General features: G+C 34.2%; 1 protein-coding gene across 1 annotated transcript; it reads left to right on the forward strand.

Moving 5' to 3' along the window:
* Positions 1-8,693: 8,693 nt before the first annotated feature.
* LOC129226236 (apolipoprotein D-like) lies at positions 8,694-22,233 on the forward strand. The gene is made up of 5 exons (XM_054860835.1): positions 8,694-8,812; positions 13,679-13,809; positions 14,973-15,055; positions 18,005-18,097; positions 22,085-22,233. Exons 1-5 carry the CDS (start codon positions 8,705-8,707, stop codon positions 22,231-22,233), a joined length of 564 nt encoding a protein of 187 aa, XP_054716810.1. The 5' UTR covers positions 8,694-8,704.
* The last annotated feature ends 392 nt before the right edge of the window (positions 22,234-22,625 follow it).

Below are 22,625 nucleotides of genomic sequence, written 5' to 3' on the forward strand. Positions count from 1 at the left end.
GGCGTGGTCTTTACGACGTCACAATTGGTGTACTTTGGCGCGCTTCTCTGTTGGCACACTGAATGTTTACACATTGTTTAAAGAAAAGGTTGCCATCAAACAGTAATATTAATAGTCATCATATACGATTAAGATTACTGTTTAATGGCAACTTTTACTAAGCTATTGAAAAAATAAAAGTTTTTTCTGGCTCCATGTTATTCTTTTGGCTTCATTAGTATTATTGCTCTATAATACTTCTCTTTTCATCTTTATCAAATGCCAAAACTTTGTGCTCTGTGCTGATGGGATCAGTGAACGGCACTTCATCACTTGTGATGTCATGAGCTGAAGCGTAAAAAATTAAATTAAATCTGCGCACAAATTAATTTTTTTTTTTTTTTCAAAATACTAATCTTTATCAAATTATTTAAAAAAGTGTAAATTCCCAGGGCTGTGGAGTCGGAGTCGGGATCAAAGAGTCGGAGTCGGACTGATTTTGGGGTAAAGGAGTCGGAGTCGGAGTTGTTAGAAAACATGCAAACTCCGACTCCGGGTTTATTTTTTATTGACTCTCCTTGCATTTTTTAAAAACTGACTACCAATTGTTTCGATTACATGTATAAAAAGATACTAATGAAAAAATAATTCCCCTTATGGCAATCAGCTAGCTTGAGTGCTTACCGAACTTTCTGTAGCCGTCCCCTAGTTTGCTTGCTTTTTAACTTAACTAATAGCAACTGTCGGCAAACGATTTTGTTGCCTAACAATTTCAAGTAATCACTTTCAAATAAAAATAGAAATATAGTGTTTTGTTCAATCTCAGTTATAAAATAGTAAAAGGAACATAACAATTTAGTAAGTCGAGGCCCGTAGCTCAGTTGACACTTTTGTGGGTAAACGGCAAATTCAAATAAGTTCTGGCGCGAAAGCACCAATCCAAAAGATCCAATGAAATAATCTAATGTTTTTTTCTTTATTAAGACTATTCCTATAAGCTTGGTTCTCACTAAAAAGTATGGAACAAAATAAGTGTAAATGATTTCTTGATTATAACACTCAATAATTGCAGTTAATCTTAAAATCTTCATATTAAGGTTAATTCTAAAGCAGCCAATAAAATTTAAATTAAAAATGTAGCGAAGAAGCAATATAGGTATGGTAAAATCTATTCGTACGAATTTGTATACCGCTGCATTTTGTGTAAAATTAGCTCCTGACGTATATGTGCCCTATTTTCGTTGAAATTTTATTGATGAAATATAATTTAAAATATATTCGCGAAAATTTTCAGAATTAAAGTATTTATATTTTTTATAAACTCTGAAATTAACTTTGGGTGTCATCTACGAGATGGGTGTCACCCGGGGCAAACCACCCCCTCTCAAGAACTTGGATTTAGAAAAAAAGCTTTTTCTTCTCTCAAGTTACAGCTTTCAAAAATTAAAAGCACACGCTTTGATCAATATCTATTTGTCAAACATTAAAGGGGGGCAAATTACAGAGAATCCTTTTCAATTTTTTTAAAAGGGATTTTTAAGTCATCTCACGTTTTAATCGTAACTATCGGAAAATTTGATTTTTTAATTGAATTTCTAACGTTGTATGCGTCTTGGGTTTACAATAAAAAACAAAATACGAAATTGTTACAAAAAGGAATTAATATTTCAATCTTTGTTTAGAGGTTATCCCCCTTACCCTGAAGGGAGAGAGGGAGTTGAAAAAATACAATTAAAAAAAAAATTGGAGTCGGAGTCGGGCGTTTCAAAAATCCAGGAGTCGGAGTCGGGGTCGGTCAGTTTCATTCCGACTCCGCAACCCTGTAAATTCCTATGTTTTTAAGCAAGCTCTTTTTCAGAAAAAAAATATTTTTAAAATTTCGAAAACAACTCAATTCTTTTTCGATTTTAACGATGATTCACGGTCAGAAAACTGATGGTTAGAACCCGAATTAGGCACTAACAACTATTTTTAATGCGTATTTACGCATAAAAAATCTGTAAAATGTGCAATAATATACATTTTTTAAACTTATGAAAAGAAAAGTTGTTACGTTAGAAATATAAATGACTCAGCTTAGCCAACCCAGCGTTTTAGGGACTTATTTTTAGAAAAAGTCGCCTCAAATCCAGAGGCGCTGCGAACTTAATTTTTGGGACGGCGGAAGTTCTCAATTTGCCGAATAATTCAAAAAGTTTACCAATTCATGATAATTTTGCCAAATGGAACTTCGAATCTCGCAGAATGATGATAACTTTTCCACATGGAGTTCCACATTTCGCCGCATGATGATAATTTTGCCAAATGGAACTCAAAATTTCGCCGAATGATGATAACTTTGCCGAATCGTCAGACAAAATTTGCCGATTAAGGACATTTTTGAAAGGTCAAAGTGACTTTTCGTGACCTTCAATGGTACGCCCCTGCTCAAAACCTTCGCAAATGCCCAATCTTTCCCATAATATGAGTAATTAACTTCAGAGCATGGAAATTCGAATAGAAAAAAAAAAACAAGAAATAGAAGGAGAAGGTTTCAAAACTAAACAGATAAGAAAAAATACTTTTAAAACCAGACTGAAATCTTTGATGGCGAAAGCTTAAATGCGTCAAAGACATTTTATTTCCTTTTTTTTTTTTTTTGTCCCTTCTATCAGCAATACATTAAGTTCCACTACATTGTAATTTCAACATCTTTTTTGAAACTTGAGTAATTTTGAATTCAGTAAGCAGACACAAGAAAAATAAAACTTATGTACGCGAGTATGCAGTAAAGACAAACTAGTTCGTTAGACAAAATTTGTCGAATAAGGACATTTTGGAAGGTCACAGTCACTTCCCGTGACCTTCAATGGTACGCCCCTGCTCAGAACCCTCGCTAATGCCCAATCTTTCCCATAATATGAGATAGGCATAAAAAAATCTGAAGAAAAAAATGTGACTTTTAGAAACATGGAGTGACTAACTTCAGAGCATGGAAATTCGAAAAGAAAAAAAACAAGAAATAGATGGAGAAGGTTTAAAAATTCAATAAATAAAAAAATACTTTTAAAACCTGACTGAAATCTTTGATGGCGAAAATTTAAATGCGTCAGAGACATTTTATTTCTTCTTTAAGTTCCACTACGTTATAATTTCAACATGTCTTTTTGAAACTTGAGCAATTTTGAATTCAGTTATAAGCAGACAGAAGAAAAATGAAACTTATGTACGCGAGTATGCAGTATTTTAGTAAAAAATTAAGGTATTCGTACATTTCTCAGAGCTAAATTCTCGCATTTTCTCAATCTTTTATCTACGGTGATCCTACTATCGGCTCTGGGGTGCTTGTGAGAAGAGAAAAAAACTTATGTCGCGGGCGTATTTTCCCATGCAATCCCTTTAAATACGGCACCTGTTTGATTGTTTGATCAGCCTTCAACACTTGTCTGATAACCTCACAAGCTGTGCGTTCGTAAGTATCGATTTCTTTCTCTGTCTCTCGCCCGCTTTTCCGATCAAATACTAAAACATTCTGCAGTAAATAGTGTAAATGGGGTAGTTTCTGAAATTTTAAAAGTGTTTTTTTTTTTTTTTTTTTTTTCTTTTCTGAAAGAGCATGCTTAAAAACATAGGATCTGACCATTTTTTAAATAATTTGACTAAGTTTAATATAAATTACTTTAATCGGGGCGCTTTCATTGTTCACGCTTCCGCCGATGACATCACAAATGATGAAATGCCATTCAGTGTTGCCATTCAAACAGCACAATATTTAACTCGTTTCTTTACTCACATGTGTTTGCAACGATATGGGTGGTACCAAGAGTGGAGTGCAATATTTCAATCGCTTCTTGATTATCATAACGTGGCAACGCGGTAGACAAATGCGCCAAAGTACATCATTCGTGACGTCATAAAGACAACGCCTAATTTTCAAAATTGGACATTTAAAAAAATAATTAAAAATTAAGCGTTGGGAAAATAAAAGTTTTTTTTCGCTCTATGTTATTTTCTTTCTTTCTTTCTTTTTTTTTTTTTTTTTTGCTTATTCTATCAATTACAATGACTAAAAGTAATTCTTTTGACCAAAGGAAACCACCCCATTGTGTTTATTTACATTTAAATATTATTGAAATGAAATAAAACCTTTAATGTGCAACATTTTTCATAAAAGGCAGTGAGAAGCAAAGTGATATAAGTGGATATTTTCAAGTTTTGTGTAAAAGGCGTTTAAAGTTTCGGTCCTAGGTAGGCTTTCATTACAAAGTATTTTTTTTTAAATCCCGCTGTATAACAGCACCTACCAGGGCTAATGCCCGAAAACAGAGTGCTTCAACTATCGTTCGTACTGGCTATCTCTAATTTTTTTAAATTTTGGCGCTTTGTTTCTTACCGCCTCATATGTAATTTTTGATACCACTTTCCCTTAACCTAATTTTTCTTTATAAACCTTTAGTTTCACTGATCTTTTTATTTGGCAATGGGGTGGTTTCCTTCAGTCAAAAGTACTACTTTTAGTTATTGAAATAGATAGAATGAACAAAAAGAATTACATGGACCTAGAAAATACTTTCATTTTCCCAACAGTTTTATTTTAATTAATTGTTTTAAAATGTCCGATTTTTCAAACAAGGCGTGGTCTTGATGACGTCAAACATGATGCATTTTGCCTCATCTTCCTACTACGTTTCCACGTTATGATAATCAAGCAGCGAATTAAAATTGCGCTCTGCTCTTGCTATCAACCCTATCGTTGCCAATACACGTGAGTAAAGATGCGAATTAAATATTTTGCACTTTGAATGGCAACACTGAATGGCATTTCATCATTTGTGATATCATCGGCAGAAGCCGTAAACAATAAAAGCGCTCCGATTTAACCCTTCCTAACGGACACCCCTCTTATAGGGACATTTTTTAATTCCCCGATTCCAATGCAAATAACTTTATTAAACCCCTCTCCTACGGACACCCCTCTATTGTGGACAAAAAAATTTGTCCCGTTAGTGTCCGCATTAGAGGGGTTTTACTGTAATTTTTAAAAATATTAAACGTAAACGAATTTGTCATAAAATGTTCAGATCCTATGTTTTTAAGCATGCATGCTCTTTCAGAAAAAAACACCTTTTAATTTTTGGAAACGACCCCATTATATTAACCAGGTGACATCTGGAGAAAATTTCTTTTTTTGCTAAAATGTTATTTAACGCTTTTTTATGACCTTAAAGAGTCAAGAAGTTCACTTAAAAGAATTTTGGACTGTACTCTTTTCGCAATCGAAACTTATGTATTTTTTTTTTCACTTTCATATCATTTAAAATGATCCAATAATAACTTTGCTTTTATTTTAATTTTAGTTTGATTTTGACGTCGTACAAGTTTATTCTCACTTTATGAGGAGACGACTGTATCCTCATTTAGGGGGATCAGGGTAGGGGGGTCAATTCCTCCCGTGACTGTGAAAAATTAAGTTTTTACAAACAAGTGGATGTGGTTTTGTTGTTTTCCAATAAAAATTGCATTGATTATATTACACTCACTTTGCCGTAATGAGAAAATTCGAAATGATGAGCATGACTACGATATTAAGTAGTGAATGTTTAACTTTGTGCTGAAGCTAACTGTGGAAAAACAGCATTGTGTTGGACAATTTTCAAATATTTCTCATGCTAACGAATGTCTCGAGTATACATGGAATCGCTTTTTCAATAAAGCCATGGAAACTGAGTAGTGAGCTCGGGAATCTGAGGGTTCCGGGTTGGGAGCTCGACAGCCACCGAATACTGACCAAGAACATGCGAAGTACGTGCTCGTCAATCAAAATAGAAAAAACGTAATCCAGGTCACGTCGAACTTCTCCCCATTTGATTGCCTCAAGTTCTTAGGAGCATCTCCCTCCTACGCGGATGGACCTTGTGTCACCCCCAAAAGATTATTGACAACAACACCTCTTTTATTGAAAAACTAGTGGTACATACAGGGTTCATACTCTATTTGGATGAAAAAATTCCATGACTTTTCCAAGACTTTTTCATGACTTCAATGAAAATTTTCATGACCTCGTTACATGAAGAGAATAGCACTATTTAATCTCAAACTTGGTAATATTTGGAAATGAGCATTAGCAAAACGTCCCACAGCCTCATTGAAGCACTTACTCGTTGTGGGAAAAATATAAGTGCACACCTAAAAAACTAAACTATTCTTCTTTGTCTTTATCATATAAATTTAAGTAAAGTAAAAATGCAATGAAGCAAATATGATGATGCTTAAATGTATGATTTTTTTTTTTTAAACAGGCAGAATGATATTGAATGGGACAAAGGTTGAATGAGTCATCATTAAGTTTCAATAAATTTGCTTCAAAAGTTACCTTTTAGTGTCAACAGTGCCTTTAATCATCCACATAACTTGACAGTATTTCGGTTCTTTGAAGTAAAGCCACATAGTTTAGTTCTTTATGTTTCCAAACCAGATCTTTTTTGAAAAAACTATTCAGTAATGAATCAATCTTCTGATTCAAAAGTATATTTGTTTTGTTTACAAATTTGCATTTTCAAATGCATATAAATTAATAGGTACAGAAATTTCAGAACACGTTTAATTCCCGACATTGAACGTAGCAGTGGGTCGCATGGATTAGTTTTGCATGCCGTATGCTGGGCACTACTGTTTTAGAGCATTGGAATTCCTCTTTTTCTGTATTCTGTCGCCTCACTTAATATCTATATTTTCTAAAACATTCAACAAATTAAGAGATTAACTCTGAAAAATTTAATAATAAAGTTCTTACAAGTGATGGAATCGAACTCGCATGCAACTGAATTGCTTTTTTTTTTTTTTGAGTGGGCGTGGCAAAACTAAGAATGTGAAATTTTGCTACTACAGAATATGAAACATAAGAAGTGTTGAAAATAACAGAAAATTCAAAATAAATGATGTCCAGGCAGTAAAATCACATCGCAAAAAATGGCAAGCGGCTGCGACAGAAGTGGATGCAATGAGATTTCAAAATTCAGATTTGGTTTTTGGATCGTTCAATTTTCCACTTTTAATAGCTTTTATGTGCTATACTGTTAAATTACTCAAGATTTCTAATGCTCCTTTAGTTACTGTTCCTTTCTCTTTGTCCAGGACATTTTTCCATGACTTGAAATAAATTTCCATGACTTTCAATGAAAATTTCAATTTTCCATGACTTTTCCAGGTCTGAAATTCTGTTTTTTTTTTCCATGACTTTCCAGGATTTCCATGACCCGTACGAACCCTGTACATATAGATCGTTTAATGGGGAAATTACATGACATTTACGGTTTTCCATCATAACGTTTTTAAACTAAGTTTTTCAGGAATAAATTATAGCCTAAGTTGCCCCTGATAATGTAGCTATCTATGCGGGGAAAATGATTAAAATCGGTCCAGTAGTTTTGAAGATTACCCCGGACATACATACAGAAGTAGCCATTTATGTATAACTAGTGATATCCGCACGGCTTTGCCCGTAATAGAAAAATCAAAAGATATTTTGGTTCGCCTGTATATTTACAAATAATGTATGGTGAATTTTCTCGCCCATTGGATTGTACCCATGTTACAGTTCCACGTTACGATAATTTCGTATCTCGCCAATTGGCTTGTGCCCATGTTACGGTTCCACGTTATGATAATTTCGTAATTTACTCTTCCTTCTTATGATATTTTTGTTCTTAAAATTGGAATATAAAAAGAACTGCATCGAATTTTCAAAAAATCGCTTCGAGGTGCACACCCCCATGCTACAAACTAACTTTGTGCCAAATTTCATGAAAATCGGCCGAGCGGTCTAGGCGCTATGCGCGTCATAGACATCCTACAGACAGAGACTTTCAGCTTTATTATTAGTAAAGAAGTTTAAGTTTCTGTGAGGCAATCAGAAAGAAGAATGAGTGCCGTTTTATAATTATTGATTGCTTTACGAAGTTCGAAACATTTTTGCACTGAAGAAAGCGTTCTTCGTAACTCTGAAAAAAGTGAAAGCAGAATATTTTGCGACATTTGGATGACGATTCTTCTACGAATCTTTTAAAACTTGATTTATGAATTTCAGCTGTTTTTGTTTCAAAACTTACCGCAATAATGAAATGTGAAAAACCAACAGTTTTATTTCAAATGTTTAATGAAAAATACTTTCAGCAAAAAATGAGTGAGAAGATAATATTATCGTACCAAGATACATATAGAAAAACTACATACACAAATGATACACAACGACAAACCGTGACGTAGGATAGAATATTGAATAAAATTACGTAAAGTCGATCGTCTGCGTGGTTATGGCATATGGCAACAATGTCGCATTGCCAATTTTAGAATTGTAATTTTTGTTTAGAATGAATGTCAAAACAAAATTAAACGGGGATGTTTCGATTTTTGGGAATCTGGCGTTCTTTCTTTATTGGCGTCAATTTTTGGCTTCAGTTCCTGCGCGAGAGGTATTTTTCGTTGCAAATCCAAACAAAGAGAGTGGAAACATCTATTCACATAGCGTTACTATATAAATCAGCAGGGTTACCAAAATAAAATTATTTACGCCAAAAATGAGGCGACCTCGCCAGATTCCCAATTATCGAAATATCCCCAACTAAACACATTTTGCAAGATACTTTCTCTTTTAAAATTTCGCACACTTTTAATGTAATTGCGTCAAATTTCTGGCAATGAAATATAAATGTTCGTATTTTTTCGCAACACGTTCACCGCAAGCAAAATGTTTCTCCCGCTGTTATTGTGCTTTCTGCCGTCAGCCTTCGGGCAACTCATCTTAGGATTTTGTCCGGAACCACCACCGTTCGTTCACCAGCTCGATTGGAACAAGGTACCAATTTTACAGAAAAATATTTCGGTATCTTGCATGTAAATAATGTAATTATTTGACAAAAAAAAATGTGTAATTTGTCAAATTGGGGGAATTATCATAAAGCTTGGCGCGTTTTTAAAAATTTTTCACCATGTGATGAAAAACTGTACTCGTCAAACGTTGCAAAAATCAACCTTACCGAAATTAAAAACATAAAGAACGAAGAATTGAATTAATAAGTGTGTGTTTGATATTTTTCTCATGTAATTACTTCAGTAAAATACAAGCAACGATAAAATCAAAAATTTAAAAAAATCCCCGACTGACGACTGAGTCGCAACTGTAGAATCAAAAGGGGAAAATTGAAAATCCTTTTAAAAGCCTTACATTATTAAAAATCAATGTCAAGTATTTTATTTGCTACTAGTGGTACCCGCACGGCTTTGCCCGAAATAGAAAATTAAAAGGTCTATTTGTTCGCCTGTATATTTACAAATAATGTATGGTGAACTTTCTCGCCAATTGACTTGTGCCCATGCTACGGTTCCACGTTATGATAATTTCGTAATTTACTCGTCCATCTTATAATGATTTTGTTCTTAAAATTGGAATAGAAAAAGAACCACATCGATTTTTCGAAAAATCGCTTCGAGGTGCACACCCCCATGCTACAAACTTTGTGCCAAATTTCATGAAAATCGGCCGAACGGTCTAGGCGCTATGCGCGTCACAGAGATCCAGACAGAGAGACTTTCAGCTTTATTATTAGTAAAGATTAAATAGAAACTGGCAACAGATGAAATTTTTAAATCATTGCGTTTACTTTCTTTGTCGGCCAACAACGAATTTGTTATCAATCGCGTGAATAAAAGCTTTGCCGCTATTAAAATCTGCTTTATAAAACGTTATAATTCGAATTTTATGAAACATGAAAATTCCAAACACATTCTATCAGACGTGGAAAAAAATTCTCTTCATTTTGGTATTAAATTTTGTTTCACTGCAAAAATCCCGATTTTTTTTTTTTTTTTTTTTGAGGTTTTTAATTAATATCTTCGTTAATTAATGTCATCCAAAGTTGCAACCTAGCTAAGAACACTCTCGATCAACTCTCCTTTCGAACATTTTTTTTTTTTTTTCAAAATCGGTCCATCGTTTAGGCTTAGACGCTAAAGTGCAACAGACCGACACACAGCTACACAGAAACGCCAAACTTATAACCCTCTTCCTTTATGTGTCGGAGGTTAAAAAATGGAGCTTTGGATTGGAAGAAAGGGGTTCCACTGTGGCCATCCACGATTTTTGTGGTGTGTGTCACGAATGTTTTAGAGAAAGTCATTTAATTAGTAATGACGTAAAAATTCGATTCCGCACTTTTGTAAAAAGAAAAAAAGGACAGTTTCTGGAGCACCTTCACCTAACTTATCCCCCCCCCCCCGCACAACATTTGACCGCTCACTTTTCAGGGACTTCAGTCGTCTATGTTACGTATCCTTTTATATCGTAGTTCTTAAGAAATACCGAAAAAATAATAAAACGAAAAGGAACTTCTAAAAAGTTTGTAGTGCTGCCATCTGTTGACCGATTTGTTTTCATAGTGAGGATGGATAACATCAATATCGTATTTTATCACAACTTTTTTTTTTCCAATTAAAACCAGTTAAAAGACTTTTTTAACACGCTTTTATTAGCTTCACCTGTATGTATGTGTGTATCTTGTAATGGAATCTTGCAGCTCCAATTTCGCCCACTTCCTGCGATGGGATTCTTTTGAAATTTGGCATGCGGGACCTCAGACCCGATGGCAATGCAATATTCTATAATCAAATTAATTAATTCACTCTTTTAATTATTAGTTTCCTCCAATTTTAATCAATATTTTGACATAAATCCAACAATGAGAAAAAGAAAAAAAATTAAAAAATACATTAAAAAATGCTCGCAAAAATAATTTAAAAATATCTACAAAAACCTTTAATTTTTCTGCATCAGACAAAATTTGTTCCAAGGTAATTAGAACATGAAATATAATTGTTTTTAACTCATTTCATGCTAAAATTTAGGTGGGGCTTCAATTGGAAATTCATTACTGATCAGATCATTGTTGAACAAAAAATTTATTCAAATGCATCTCAAATTTTCAAAGTAATTTAAATATGATTTCCGCAAACATACATCGATGACTCACAGTAGCTTACGGGGGTGCCCTTGGCTTAACTTAAAGATATTACCTCGCACTCGTTTTATAAATTATATCAGGCGTCGTCGCCTGATAATTCTCCAACGTAAGACTAAAAAACAGAAAAATAAAATAATAGTTTAAAAAGCTAAAAAAAAAAACACGCTTTTGTTGCAAAATGAACTAAAAAGTGAAAAATAATCTTTGGATGATAGTAGTTGACCAATCACTTAATTTTAATGTAATACAAAAAAGCGTGGGGGGCTTCTTATCAGTTGTCTTGGATTCCTTCCATTTGTTGTCTAAGCAAAAATGTAAATAGACAGCACCCCACGCTTTTTTGCATTACATTAAATTAAGTGATTGGTCAACTACTAGCATCCAAAGATTGTTTTTCACTTTTTAGTTCATTTTGCTACGAAAGCGTGTTTTTTTAGTTTTTTAAACTATTATTTTATTTTAAGTTAAGACTACATGTAAATAAAAGTTATGACCAACGTTGTTTATTGATATTTTTCTATTACATAAAATTAAAGGCCATAACTCTCTTTTGAAAGTTGAAAGATTCGCACCTACCATCTCAGGGGTGCTGCTACCTAACGAGTGAAAAGGGAACTATAACAGATATATTTTTCGAATTAAATAGTTTTTTTCCCCAGTAGGTGGTACTTTTTTTGGGAGGGAGGAAGGGGGAGGGTGAGGGAATGCATTTTTAAAGCGACAGAGCTTGGGGTTCTTGGTGACAATGTTACATTAACATTTAAAGAATAAAACATAACATTTTCACAAAAATAAAATAATCTTTTGGTATGCAATCTAGAATGGGATCTCCTTTAACACACAAGCTGTGACGATGCAAAAAGATTGTGTGGGGATTAAACAAATTTAAAAAAAAAAAAAAATACTCCGTTCAGCTGTGAATTTTATTTTCTTCTAAGCATCGTTTCCCAACCGGTGGTTCGCGAACCCCTGGGGGTCCGTGAGAGGTATTAAGGGGGTAATCGCGGAATTTTAACTCAAGTGTTTTTTGTTCATCATTTATTCATATGTCTCTTGCAATTTCGTTAAAGTAAGAGTTTACGAGAAAAACAAAAATAACAATACCTGTTCACGAAAAATTTAAAATTCTCAGATCCTAAATATTTATTTTTCTTTTTTTCCCCTCATTGATATAAAGAAAAATAAATATTTAGGATATGAGAATTTTAAATTTTTTGTGAACAGGTATTGTTATTTTCGTTTTCCTCTTAAACTCTTACTTTGATGAAATTAAAAACTGAGTTATGTTTTCCACGAATTTACTAAAGCCAACAATTTACTGATTATGACCATATTACCAATTCTGACATTCTACTGATCATGACTTTATTACTGCACCAGTATATTTTTAATCATTCTTATCTTTGATCAAGACTTTTTGAAAAATATGTTGTTTCTAAAATGTTAAATAACTTTTAATCATTTTGTAATTAATTATCCTTATCATTTATGTTTTTGAAGTAACACAATTTTCTCTTCAAAATTGTACTCAAAAAAAAAAAAAAAAATCATTTATAATGTTTTTCTTCGAATTGCAATCAACCTTAATTATGTACACAAAATGTTGATTTTGATGATGTTACTGTATTTTGTCAAAATTTCAATCAAGTCAGCTGTTGTTCCGGGTTTTTTGGTTGATCCAAACGTGGTAAATCCTATTTTATTTAAGAGTAAAGTGTGACTTTTTGATCAAAAGGTAACAAATCCGTCCTCTGCACGTTTTGTTTTGAACAAAAGGGGACATATCCTGAGAGAATCTATAGTACGAAGCCTTTTAGATCCAAAGGAACACATGTGCAAAGTCCTCGAATTTTAATCCACTAGTTTTAGGTTCAAGTACTTCGATAAGAGAATATGAGAAGGTGAAATATTAGGGTTTTGGAGAAATTGGATTCTCAACATTCAGGTTTTCGTTCAAAAGGGCACATATCCAAAATTAGGATGGCGATAGCTCCTTGTTTTTTTTTTTTTTTTTTTGAGCAATCACGATTGCTTATTGTTCTCATTTGACTGTTTTGATGTCCTATCTTTTTATTTTCCCACCGCCACCCTCCGCACCATCACCGTCGACCGGCTCCTCACGATGCTGCTCTTACAGCGAAAGCCGTCTCCAGGTTGCATCCATGCCCTACACACACGCGCATACATACGCAGCTACGCACACACACGCACGCACGCACACACACATACACACAACTACCCACACATTCATTCCTGCACACTGACACAAACACATATGCCTACACACACATACACATACCCCCCCACACACACATTCGTATACACAACTACCCACACACTTATGCCAGCACACAGACACAAACACACATACACATAATCCGTACACACAAACACATACATACCCCACACACAAACACATACGCCTACATACACACACTTGTGATTGCGAAAAACATAATTTGAATTCAAGATGTCGAAATTCAAATTATTTTTTTTTTTTTTTTTTTGTCACAAACATTTCTTACTCTGAGCTATAATTTGCTGTGCTTTTGTGCTCAATTCTGCACCCAGAGAAGTGGATGAAACTATTTTGCTTTTACCCTAAATCGTTTTTCTCTCCTCCTGAACATTTTTGGAAAATGGATATGTTCCCTTTTGATAAAATAGTTCTCAATTTGTTATAACTACTATTATTATTATTGTAGTACTCAGGAGACTGGTATACAGTGGCACAAAGCTCTAATCATCCCCTGAAAGCCTCTGATTGCCAACGTGTCAGATACAGCAGAAACCAAGAAGGATTTGACGGGACTTTCAGCTTGCTACACAAACCCACGTAAGTTGCTCGAGACGCTTACGTCTCTTGTTTATTGAACAGACGAATTTTCTTTTTTTTTTTTTTTTTTTGAAGTATTATACAAAGCGCATATTTTTCTGCAAAAGATGAAATTTGTTTAAAATTTACAAAAATTACTTATTATTGTTTTTAACTAACTTCAAGATAAAATGCAGGTGAGCCTTCAATAAAAAAGCAACGCGTCATTGTTGAACGTGATTATTGTTAAACAGTAAATTGCAATGTCATGATATTTCATTTATTAGATTGACTGATACAACTTCATAACTAGATTTTTATCATCCTCATATAAATAATAGCCGATGATCGAGTAACTTTCAACAATGAAACTTGTGTTACAGCATAATTTGATAATTCGCAACTCCAGAGCTCGAATACGCTACCTTGCGGTGATTAATAATACTAAAGAAAAAGGTTAAACATTCCATTCCACGTGTTTTCTTTGGGGTAAATTACAGGCTTCAGACAGTTTGTGGTGTAATGTAATTTCAGAAGAATAGAAACGAAAGCTTCCCCCAAATACGGTGAAAAATTACTGTCATTCACTAAGCGTCAAAGCAAGTTATAAGTTGCGGCATGCGTTTGTCTTACCTTTTTCATCCGCCATTAGACAGTGTCTTCAGTGCCCCCTATAGTTTATTGGAGTTGGGAATATGTTTTGGTAATGTTTAACATGCAGGGAATGGCTTTATTGTGACAAGGCTGAACTCGATCCGTTAACTTAACAGTTTTACTGATAAGACTTTCATTTTCGGAAAACGAAGAAACAAAAACAATTAACGCTATCTACTGGAGTTTAGGGTTAATCCACTGGTGTTAGGGTTACAATTTCAACTATAAAAATATCACCAAACAGGCAATGGCTTCGTTCAAATGTAGAAACAATTTTCACCCGTCATACCGTGATGGGAGATTTTCTAGTAATATAGTAATGGGAGAAATAGATTTTCAAGAAGATATTAAATCTTTTTGTAACAACTCGTAATCAAAAGCTAGTAATGTATTTTTTAAATGATTAATGACAAATTAAGAAAGTACCAAAATATATTGAAGCTAGGCATTAAATGTACTGTATTTTATTTGACAAAATTGCACAACTTTCGTCAAAAAGAACTGAAATTCAAAAACGTCATCTTTTTCAGAAATTCCAAGGTGTTTGAGAACGGAACCTTTTGGCGGGAAAGTCATAAAACCCCAGGAGAGTTGAAATTTCGACTTAAGAGTTGTAAGTTTTGTACTTCCCTTTATCTCTGGATATAACTGCTTTTCTTCATTTGGCTTTACATTTCGATGGAAGCTCTGATTTAAAGTTGGAGTGTCAAGGATCTTATACTGAAAGATCCATCTGATGTTTCAAGTGCTAATTGAAACAGTTACATAAATTTGTGTTTAGAACTTGTCCACTCAAAATGTTTTTAATTTTAAATTTAACATACAAAAAGGTTTTGTGGAACAGCATGTCTAAAAAGTCTTACACTGATGAACAACATTAAATAAATTAAAAAAAAAAAACTATTTTAGATTTATACAGAATACTCTTTATTTTGATCCTTCCCAGAACCTCTGGTTTTCATACAGACACATATCGACAATTTTGCTATGACAGTTTATCCGTGTACGGGCTGTTATAACCAAACGTTCTTCCTTCAGAGAGTAAATTCTGGCTGAGCTAGTGCTCTGCGATAAATTGAAAACTTTCTACATTTTCTCAGAACCACGAAAGGTGAACACGTAAAAGTGTTATGTGTATTGCGGAAAAAAACTTTGTGAGATAACGATCCAGCTAAAGAATAAATTATGTATCAATCTGAAGTATTTTTTAAAAAATATTTTGATTGACTTTTTTTTTATCAATGCAATACATTATCAACATCTTGATTCTTTTTAGAGATTTCTTAATATTTGTTAGAAATCATTCTTTTTTAATCATTAAATTAAAACTGAATTAAAATAAAATATGCTATCTTTATCTTTACTAATAATAAAGCTGAAAGTCTCTCTGTCCGGAGGATGTCTGGATGTCTGTAGGATGTCTGTGACGCGCATAGCACCTAAACCGTTCGGCCGATTTTCATGAAATTTGGCACAAAGTTAGTTTGTAGCATGGGGGTGTGCACCTCGAAGCGATTTTTCGAAAATTCGACGTGGTTCTTTTTCTATTCCAATTTCAAGAAAAAAAATATCATAAGATGGACGAGTAAATTACGAAATTATCATAACGTGGAACCGTAACATGGGCACAAGCCAATTGGCGAGATACGAAATGATCATAACATGGAACCGTAACATGGGTACAAGCCAACTGGCGAGAAAATTCACCATACATTATTTGTAAATATACAGGCGAACCAAAAGACCTTTTGATTTTTCTGTCACGGGCAAAGCCGTGCGGGTATCACTAGTCTAGGTTATAAAAATAAAATTTATTTTATAGACATCGACATTAAATAAAATGAAAGTGGACAGGACATAAAACGGGAATAGTGACCTATTAGAAAACTTTCATACACTATTTATTACTTTTTGTATTCAGTATAAACCGTTGCCGTCTGCATACGTGTTATACTGGCAGGAAAACAACAGGTGAAGATTAATAGTGTCCTACATACTTCAGCTATGTGATGCAATAAAAGTACTTTTTTGAATATACAGGGTCTGTATAATAAGTAAGGAGACTCATTTTTTCCTGTTGCTACTGTGCCTCTTAAGTCGGTGGTGGGGGTTACGGGTGGGGCTCACTCCGGTCCGCAGTCGCCTGGGAGTCTTTGTTCAGCCAGCATCGTCGTTATAGTGAACCTTTAGCCTTGGTTTCCTAGGAGAGAATCGCCAATCTTCGACGTCGCTCCTCGCCGTAACGCTGAAATCAAAGTCAAGTGGATTTCGGCGTGGCCATTCAGGCCGTCGATTTAGCTCGGGCGCGCATGCGCAGAAGAATCAAGTTTTCACCTCGGCGAGGAGCGACGCCAGGCGTGTTCGTTCCTAGGAAACCAAGGCTTTTGTTGCAAACGACGGCGACAGTCCCAGCTCCAAAATGCAGAGAACATTTGAGCAGCGTTACACGATTGAGTTTTGTGTGGAACTTGGTAAATCGGTCTCAGAGACTTCAGAATTGAAGGCAAGTTTTCGGAAATAGTGGTCTGTCAGAGGCGCATGTGTTTCGGTGGCACAAGTGTGTCGGGGATTAATCTCCAACAGGGTTGTCCGTCAACCAGCAGAACGGACGCAAATGTGGCATGTTGTGCTAAATACGGACCGCCGGTTAAGTGTGAGGCTGATTGGATATGAAGTTGGAATAGATAAATTGACAATTACCAGCATCGTCTCCGAAAACTTGAGAAATGCTGGAAACACCTGCTTCATCCTCAAGACTTCCTGGTCAATGATGGTATCTCTATGCTTCCGTAGCCCACTAACAGACACTATTTAGCGCCAGCAGACTTCTTTCTATTCCCGAAGATGAAAACCTCACTAAAAGGGCATCGGCAAAGAGCTCTGGATGCCGTGAAAGCGCTAGTACAGGACTTTTAATGGACGTTCTGGGATCAGGCTACAAAATTGTCTTCGAAGCTTGGTAGACTTGCTGGGATAAGTGTGTGCGAATCCAAGGGTCTTATTTCAAAGAATTTTAGGCGTGAGTATTAATATCTGCAATAATAAGTTCGTAGAACACAGCTCAATCTCATTACTTTTTATGCAGACCCAGTATCTTTTCTTTCGACAACTTATAATAGAAATAATAAACTTGGGTAAAACCAATAACGGTGTCCACTACACGTCTACGTACTAAAATACTTATAGCAACCTATGAATGGAACTAGAAATATGAATATAAACGTTAGGATCGATGCAATACAGGAATAAGGATCGACGCAAGTCTAGAATACAAAGAAACCCCCTCCCCGCCCAAGAAAAAAAAAATAGAGAAATTGAAGTCATTCACTAACTCTGTAAGCAGGTTATAAGTTTCTGAGTTTGTTGGTTTTACATCATTCAGCATTCATTAGCCCGTACAATTTATTTGACTTGTGAATTGAAATTGCGCTATAAATGAGAGAATTTTAACAGAAAGCTTTAATTTTAGTAATATGAATTGATAGTTTTCACTTTGAAAGTTTCATTCTATTTTTTATTTTAAAAAGAACATTACTTAAACATTTTATTGCTGTCTTTTCAGTTCCTCGTTCCTACCAGTTTAGAGTGCTACAGACAAATTACACCGACACCGCTGTGGAGTACTTATGTTTAGGAGGAGCGGTGACTCATATAAGTAAGTCATAAATTTTATATATTACAGTAGAACCTCGATCATTCGAAACTCTTTTTCACGAAAGCTCGCTTAACCAAAGTTGGTTTTCTTGATTTTTTTTTTTTTTTTTTTGGTAAGTTATCACTATCACTTTAAGGTCACCGGGGACAACCATTTCTACTGTAAGAATCGAATTATTTGGGCATTTCTATTCCTCCTCACCTCAAAGCCATCAATGTTTCTTTAACACTTAAAATAATTCTAGTTTTTAAAATGCTGCAAAATTTGAAAGCGTTCGAATGGAGAGTTAAATATTGTAGCATTAAGTAATAATTTGTTCGTCATGCATTCATATTTAAAATTGAGGAATTAAAAAAGAAGGTATAATTGCATTGTTCTAAAGCCAAAGCTAAGGCAGAACTACACGCAATACACCAACGGCCCAGTTATGCCCAGTTTCGCCCTTGATCCTGAGCGCCTGTGCCTTTTTGGCACTTTTAAGCCTGTGCGACTTCGTTTTTTTTCGTGTGCTCTTATAAGTCAGGAACCGATAAAGATAAAGTAATGAAACTTGGAGCATATCTTTTCCAAACAGTTTACTTTAATTTTTATTCGGCGAATTTGAAAAAAAAAAAAAAAAAAAAAAACGATTACTGCAAAAATTATGATTTAAAAAAAAAATATCTTCGAATATTTAATATTTTCTATTGAATTAATGTTTTTAAAACGCCGAGTCAAAATTAAAGCTTAAATATTTGTGCGTAATTTATTTTAAAAAAATGAAAATTTATCAAGAATATTTTGAGTTATAGCAATTTAAAACAACCCCATTATTTTTAAAAAAACTAATTAAATTTAAATAAAAAAATTTTTCATGTTTATGTTATGATTTTGCTTATTAAATAAATAGTGAATCAGTGCAAAAAATTTCAAAACTCTAAAGTATATAATAAAAAAAATTTCAAAATGTGTTCCGGACCCCCTTAAAAGATCAATTTTCTGCTCTGATGCGATTTCCTCACTTTCTAATGCTGTATCTATTTTGTTACACAGTTTTGATGTCTGTGTTCTTAAACCTCCGCGTTTCTTCTTCAGGATTTCTAATGTAGTTGTCATTTTAATTACATGCAATATTTACAACAGGTAGAATAATAAATTGAGCTTACCTGTGTAAATTTCAAGAGTTTTCAGAATCAGCTTATCACAATATCAAATCTTGTCGTCATAAAAGAACTCAGCAGCTCCAATTTTGGCAGGTTTAAAATTGTTCGTAAGTCTGTTCCTGTGGTTAAAATTTTAGACAAGTGACAACACTACAACTATCAATTAAACAGAACTAACATTTATTAACATAAAATAAATAGAATTATAACCATAAGAAAGGTTCTTGCTGGTATTATAGGGCCAGTGGTTCCCTTCGTAAATTCAACATCAATCAATCTAAAATCCTAAAGCGATCTGAACTGAGATTCTTTCAATTTAAATATAGGTTTGCCATAAAACTGGCGCGATATTTAATCGCCAAAAGAAACTAAAAGGGAGATATAACAAGCTGTTGGCGTCAATACAAACTTTGAAAACGTGGTTATGAGAAAATCAAGAAAGAAAAGGTAAATTTCAGTTATAAGCACTGCATTTGAGTTTGGTAAATTTCTTCCAGTTTTCTCAATAATTCAGCGATTAAAAAACTGGTATGTTGTGGCTATCAAGAAAACTTTCTTTTATATATATATATATATATATATATATATATATATATATATATATATATATATATATATATATATATTTTTTTTTTCTGATCCCTCCCCATGCTTGATGAGGAAGCAATATTCCCAACAAAAACAAAATTACACATGCAAAAACTTGACGACCATCCCAATGTCTGAATTATTGTAAGAGCAAAGCAAAGAGCGAAAATTGAAAGTTATTTTAAAAGCCTTGCTTGAATTAGTTACAAATATTTTATTTGTTACAAACGCAAGATGGCAACAGTAAAAAAATTTTAAATCATTGAGATAATATTTCCGATCATTTCCATACAGTTAAAATCACGAGAAATACGCAGACAACAATCTATTACGATTTATCTTTCTTATTGTTGCGTTAATAAAAATATTTTTATTCGCAAAAAAAAAAAAAAAAAAAAAAAATCAGTACCTCTTGGAGCGATTGGCGTCAAAATTGAACCAAAGCCTGTTTACATATGGATTCACATATATTCCAAATTTCAACCAGAACGAAGCATTACTTCTTGAGATAGGGCACTCACAATGGAAAAAAAGAACGGGCGATTGCGCTAACCCCTTTTTAGCTGTTGACACCAAAATAAAATCAGTTCTTATACCCACTAAGGGCTACTTGCCGATAAATTTTTCTTTCATTCCGTTCATTATTTCTTGAGATACAGCAGTCACAATTGACGACAAAAAACGTTCTATAGCTCCACCCCCCGTTTGAGTTATTGACACCAAAATTGAATCAGCACCTGTTCCTGTTAATGGCAACATATGGACCAAATTTTGTTTGATTCCGCCAGTTACTTCCTGAGGAATAGCAAGCACGCGCAACTCAAAAAACGTCCCATTGCTCCACCCCCCTTGGAGGAATTCACGCCAAAAACCAATGGGCACAAGTTCACATAGCGGCACATATGTGTACCAAATTTCGTTCGATGTCATGCGGTAGTTTCTGCTGTAGAGCGGCCACAAAAAACTGGTCACACACACACAGACAGACATTTTCCAAAAATAGTCGAAATGGACTCAGTACATCTCAAAACGTTCGAATCCGTCAAAATTCGAAAATTTGCACGAATCCAATACTTTCTGCTATATATTAGATATAGAAGAAAGTAAGAAAAAAAAAGCGGATTTTGAAAGAAAAACACAGGGGCTCTCTGAATTTCTCGAAATCGATTTTTTTTTTCTCAAAAATTACGATATTTGCCTATCTTAAATGGTGTTCAAATTACATTTAGAGGATTAACCGGCTAGCATGCAACATCAAACTAATGGGAAATAGATAGAGTATTGTCGGTGTAGTGTAGAACTTTGAATCCTTCTAAATGTATTGTGTATACTGCGGAAATGTACCTAACTTACATCAACCTCATGGGGAAATAATTGGGGTATTTTCATTTACCCCCCAGTTGTGGGATAAATGGAAACACACTTAAACGTAATTGTTGGTATATAATTGGTGTTTGTAAAATTGGAGTGATTACATTTACCCCCTAGTCTCTGGGGTAAATAGAAACACATTAGGTTAAAATCCATGGTTGGTGAACACTTGGTGTTTATAAAATTGGGATGATTACATTTACCCCCTTGTATGTTGGAAAATAGGAAACACCCTGGGAACATGCAATTGTTGGTAAATAATAGGTGCTTGTAAAAATTACTGTAATTACATTTCCCCCCTTGTCTCTGAGGTCAATGGAAACACGCGAGGGTAAAATCCATGGTTGGTGAACACTTGGTGTTTATAAAATTGGGATGATTACATTCACCCCCTTGTATGTTGGAAAAATGGAAACACACTGGGAACATGCAATTGCTGGTAAATAATTGGTGCTTGTAAAAATTAGTGTAATTACATTTCCCCCCTTGTCTCTGAGGTCAATGGAAACACGCGAGGGTAAATGCAAATATTGGTAAACAATTGGTGTTTGTGAAAATTACGGTATTGGTGTACGTAAAAATTCATGTGTAATGATTACAATTACCCCTACTCTCTGGGGTAAATGGAAACACACTAGAATAAGCAAGATTTCACTCGCTAACAAGCACAGAGGGACATCTTGGACACAACGCACAAAGTTCTATATTACATTTCATCCAAAAAAAAGGGGGGGGGGGAGGATGACGATCTGAAGTTAAAACACTGAAATTCTGCTTCCGTTTACCCCAATTGACCCCACGTCAACTGATCCTTCTTGCTTAATGTTGCACCCCAAGTCAAAATCTGTTTCTAATGTTTTTTTTTCTTCTCTTGAAATGTTTTCAGCTTCCATTTCTGTCCTGCATCGCCACAGTCCTAGTCAACTTCCACTTCAACACGATTTGGAGCAAACTCTTCGCCAGCTCAACCTGTCACATGTCATTCCACTGCCGTTGAGGAGCAAAATGACACTCATAGACCACACAGCTTGCTGAGTTAAACCCGAAATAAAGTTTTAACCAACTTGTTTTGCTTATTCCTTGAACATTGTTAGCACTCGACCAGGGTGATAATGGACTCAAGTAAAATTTTCTGGAGATATTAGCATGGATTAAGGCACATGTCCCAGTAATAGGTGTCCTAGAGGAATTTTGTTTGCATTATGTTTCATTTATTAACTTTATTATATTTTATACTATGTTGACTAAATTTAACCACTTCACATGCATTGATCAAAATAAACAATAACCCAAATATCAAACATTAAACAAAAGCAGAGTTTTCATTAATTTATTTAATAAATGGTAGACTGTGTAAAAAAGAATGCGTGAAGATTAGTTTTACAAATTTAACATAAATTCAAAAATTTTACATTAAGGAAGTCAAA

This window comes from Uloborus diversus, chromosome 7, assembly GCF_026930045.1.
Source record: "Uloborus diversus isolate 005 chromosome 7, Udiv.v.3.1, whole genome shotgun sequence".
Classification (NCBI taxonomy): Eukaryota; Metazoa; Arthropoda; class Arachnida; order Araneae; family Uloboridae; genus Uloborus; species Uloborus diversus.